A 4,999-nucleotide genomic window follows, 5' to 3' on the forward strand; every position below is an offset into this window, starting at 1 on the left:
AAAATAAATAAATAAAGCCAGGCATGGTGGTGCACACCTTTAATCCCAGCACTTGGGAGGCAGAGGCAGGCGAATTTCTGAGTTCAAGGCCAGCCTGGTCTACAGAGTGAGTTCCAGGACAGCCAGAGCTCACAAAGAAACCCTGTCTCGGGGAAAAAAAAAAAAAAAGAAACAATTTTTTTTTTAAAGTAAAGTTTATTTGTTGTTTTCTTCTGTTTTGGTTTGTTCAGCTTCTTGATTCACGAGGAAACATATTCCCTTTAATTAAAAGGTGACTTGGGAAAGAATTTATTCCCAGAGCAGATACAGTATCCTACTTAAACAGCACAGTGTGAAACATGTGTTAGAAGGTGACTAACCTGTCTTTAAATGAATTAATACTTAGGCTTAGAAAAATCCCACTTATTTATCTTTATATCCTGCCAATTTATAAGGTAAGGATCAGGTATAACATAATTCAATTTTGGATATATCTATATATCAAATTTGTGCTTCCCTGTGTTTTTTTTATGTTAGCTGTAGGATGGTTTTATTAGGTTAATTGAGAACAAAATATGAAATTCTGTTAAGTCTGAAGAGTAATTAAGCAGAAGACATTCTTAAAGTCATTAAAGTCACTATTATCTTATGTGCTACCATGAGTCAAGTAATAATTGAATATTCATTTTTAATTACATTAAGAATAATAATTTTATTTCTCATATGTATTTAATATTTTACAAATATAAGATATAGATTTCATATCTCATAAAATCTAACTATGAAAATAAATAATCAAGATGTTAAATGAACATCACTGAAATGTACCTCTCCCTTACAGTTATCAAAAGTGCTCATGGTTGCTTAAAAATTAACATCTTTGATAAAAGATTTTAAAATTATTAGAGACATATTAGCATACCTTCCACTTGAGTTTAATTTTTTTCCTATAAGGACATTTATGTATTCAAATCTATTTTTAATTTCCTGCTTTGATTTTATTTTATATATTTGCTCTGTAGGCTTTCTGTATGCATTATACATATTGGGATATTACATTATTTGATATTACAGTATTGACATTCAAGAACTTCATTGTTTCAAAGTTATGTGATTTAAATAAGCATAAATATCCTTAGTCAAAGCCAAAATGACTATATTTTACTGTAGCAGATAACAGCTTTTCAATTTTTTTATTAATTTATGAAATCATATATTTCCATATATATCTTTATGAACTCTATTTCTTAGTAAAAATTAATTTTTATAAAGTTTTCCAACAGAAAATTAGAAAAACTGCTAAAATGTTTGATGATTCTTCACGTGAAGAGATGCTTATTGTGTGGGAATTGACCATGTAGTACATTGATGGACCACTTGCCTAGCATGCACAAGGCCAGAGATTCAGATACTAAACATAAAAATAAACAACAAATTAAGGCAGAAGTATGTTTTCTATAAATATGTAAATTTACAATTGCTCATGCTAAACCTGTAGTTTAGAATGGAAGACTAATAAATGTGAATAAAATGGGTGGCTTTTCCATTGAAAATTTTGTTTATTTATACCATTTATTAGTTATTTAAAAATTTCATATTTGAATACACCATATATTGATGACTTTCTCTTCTGGATAAAATATTGATACTTCCCACTGAGACAGAAATGAACCGTAAAAGATTTCTCTAGAAGTAGAGAAAACAAAACATCTACTAATATCATTTTTATCTAAGTGCTTAAAATGATATCATAGTTCTATTTAGAAACATACAGTTTTATTGAAATTTTTTTTAAATGTAAGTCAATGAAGACCACAATATAGGAAGATCCTGCTGTTGTGTTCCTTAATTAAATACAGTAAACCAAATCAAAAGTCATATTTTATACTATTTATCCTTTTAGGACATCACTAAACAAGGAGATGTAGCCTACATAATACATCAAGGTCTTCAGGAAAATGGTCTGGTTGAAGGGTTTTGTCAATGCCTATGAATATAATTCTACACTGCGTTAAAAAGGTGAGGAAACATGTTTAAATGCATTATGTATTGTAATCAAGAAAGGAGAAACTATTGGAACGTCTTATGGTCTTGAGATGACACTTTAGATCTGCCTTTTTTTATTAAAAGTATTTGTAACTTTTGAATTTCTGTTATAGTAATTTCCCATTTTCACATTAATTTTTTATTAAGAGAAGTGTAAATTTTAGAATTAGAATCAAGTTCTAGTACTACTTTAACACTATTACTACATATGAAATAGTATAAAGGAGAAAATATTTTTAATTACTATTCCTATTCTTGTCTCAAAAATTTTAGATTTCCCAAGTTAGTCTCAAGCCCTTGACATACTCAATTTGCATCTACGTTCTGAGACTAAAATTTTGAACCCCAAGTGCACGTAACATTTTCAAAACTCAGCTGAAAACCAAACTCTTCTTTGAAGTGACTTCGCTGACTAATCCTTAAGTGAATATCACTGAACTTTATTACTTTGAATATTGAGTGTAAGATAGTCAGGTTTTTCTCATAGAGCAGATGATCCTTGTAAAATCTGCATTTTGCTCAAAGGCTACACACCTAAAGAAAATGTGTCTACTATGGAACAGACTTAAATTTATAGGTTGATGATATATACACGGAAGATAATGGGTAAAATGAGTAGAGTAATAATTTTTGGTTACGGTGTATTTTGATTTGTTATTTATGAAATACTTTCAAAAGTTTCTAAATGGTGGGAATTTTTATGATGAACAATAAAAAGCACAAAAATAAAAGGTGAAGGAGTTTAAAATGAAAGTTAGAGTTCTAGAGGTGTATATAAAGCATAAACAAAATGAATGAGATGTTGCCAGGATTCCTAACCATAAAATCCACCAAAATTTACACAGTGAAGAACAGAACATGTGAAGTAGGTAAGTAATTACAATAAGGATGAATGGAGAACTTAGAGAAGTGTGAAGAGAGCTCTGATGAACCAGGTTTTGCTACAATAGATGCATCTTCAGAATAGAGAGAGAGATATAGTCCCTAGGTATACTTCCTTGACCATGTGTACAGATGAGAAAGGAGGTGCAGCTTAAGAACCTTGAACATACTGAGAAAGAACGACCTTAATGTCTTTTATTTCATCCTAAGTTCCTAATTTAAGGGCAGATGATTTAATATTTGTATAAACATTATGACATTGGTTTTTCACAATCTGTACCCTGAAAAGAAGAAAATACAGATATAAATTCTGTGTCACATTTGGTGGACAGTTAATGAACAATTGTACTGAAATATACCGTGTATAAAATTTTTAGACCTGAAAGAGGAAGAAGGTTTAAATGTATATTATTCCTGAAACTTTTAAGGTCTTTTTGAAAATTTACTCATATATTGTTTACTAATTTATGAAAATAATCTCAAGCTGGTAATCATAAAAACAAATCATTGGTCAAAGAGAAAAACAGTCACCTATAGGAATGAATCATCGCTAAACTAAATATTAACTCAAAGTTTGCATTTGATATATCGTTAATAAAATTAAAAATGGCATGCGTAATAATCCAAAACAGCCAAAAATGGAAACAGTACAAACAAAATTTGAATGAAATAAAACTTTCCACTGCATATCCTGACTGGCATGAAATAGACTTCACAACATTTGAGAGCATATAAAAGATATGTATGTTTGCTTTTATTGTTTTAGATATGTTAAGAAATTCTGAAGTGTGGTGCCTGTAGCTTATGTGTAAGATAAGAAAACCAAACACTGTAACATGGCTAGCAATTCCAACTGAATCAACTCCAAGCATGGAACACACACAGATCAGGGCAAAGCTCAATGCCTCCACAGTTACACAATTTATCCTTCTGGGATTTTCTGAAATTCCCAATCTCCAGTGGTTTCTGTTTGGAATGTTTTCCATAATTTACTTGATTATCCTAATTGGAAATAGCTTCATTGCTGTGATAACTAGAATTGATCCTGCACTTCAGAAGCCCATGTATTTTTTCCTGGCAAATTTTTCTTTTCTGGAAATCTGTTATGTATCAGTCACTCTTCCTCGAATTCTGTTCAACATTGCTACTCAAGACAGACACATTTCTCTGCTAAGTTGTGCCATGCAAACATACTTCTTCCTTATGCTGGGATCCACTGAGTGTTTCCTGCTGGCTGTGATGTCCTATGACCGCTATGTGGCCATCTGCAACCCTCTGCACTATCCTCTGGTCATGAACCCAACAAAGTGCACTCAGCTGGCAGCAGGCTCCTGGCTTGGTGGCATCCCAGTCCAGATAGAACAAACCTGTCAGATATTCTCTCTACATTTTTGCAATTCTAACCAAATCAATCACTTCTTCTGTGACATACCGCCCATTCTCAAGCTGGCCTGTGGAGACACGACAATTAATGAGCTATCTGTCTATTTAGTGGCTATACTATTTGCTGCAGTTCCCTTTATGATGATACTTGCCTCTTACATCAAAATTTTTTCCACCATTCTGAAGTTGCCAACAGCCACAGGACACGCAAAAGCCTTCTCAACATGTTCTTCCCATTTGCTTGTGGTGTTTTTGTTTTTTGGATCAGCTACTGTTACATACTCAAGGCCAAAGTCAAGCCATTCTCCAGGAGTTGACAAAGTCTTCTCTCTATTCTACACCATTGTGACTCCTTTGTTCAACCCCCTGATATACAGCTTCAGAAACAAGGATGTGATTGTTGCCCTTAGAAAACTGTTATGTAGAAAACAATGTCACAGTGTGTGCCTTAAAGTCTAAAGTACTCTATTAACTTCTTGTGACACAGGGGCACTCTTACCTTGGGTGTCAAAGTGCTGCTTCTTATCTAATTCTAAGTGGTCATCTGTAGGCCTATTTGCTAATCTCTAGTTACTGGCATCTAGGCTATGCCTCCAGATTGTGGTGTGCTCTAAACTCAGGAGATTTCTCATTTACATAGGGTGGAATTGCAAATGTCTTTTTATGGTTCCTATCTAATCAGACACTTCTCCTGTGACATCCCACCTAA

The 4,999-nt window shown here is 32.6% G+C and overlaps 1 protein-coding gene across 1 annotated transcript; it reads left to right on the forward strand.

Moving 5' to 3' along the window:
• Window positions 1-3,762: 3,762 nt before the first annotated feature.
• On the forward strand, window positions 3,763-4,749 carry LOC110317940 (olfactory receptor 10AG1-like). The gene has a single exon (XM_021192734.1). It carries the CDS (start codon window positions 3,778-3,780, stop codon window positions 4,747-4,749), a length of 972 nt encoding a protein of 323 aa, XP_021048393.1. The 5' UTR covers window positions 3,763-3,777.
• The last annotated feature ends 250 nt before the right edge of the window (window positions 4,750-4,999 follow it).

The sequence above is a fragment of the Mus pahari genome, chromosome 3 (assembly GCF_900095145.1).
Source record: "Mus pahari chromosome 3, PAHARI_EIJ_v1.1, whole genome shotgun sequence".
In the NCBI taxonomy this organism is placed as follows: Eukaryota; Metazoa; Chordata; class Mammalia; order Rodentia; family Muridae; genus Mus; species Mus pahari.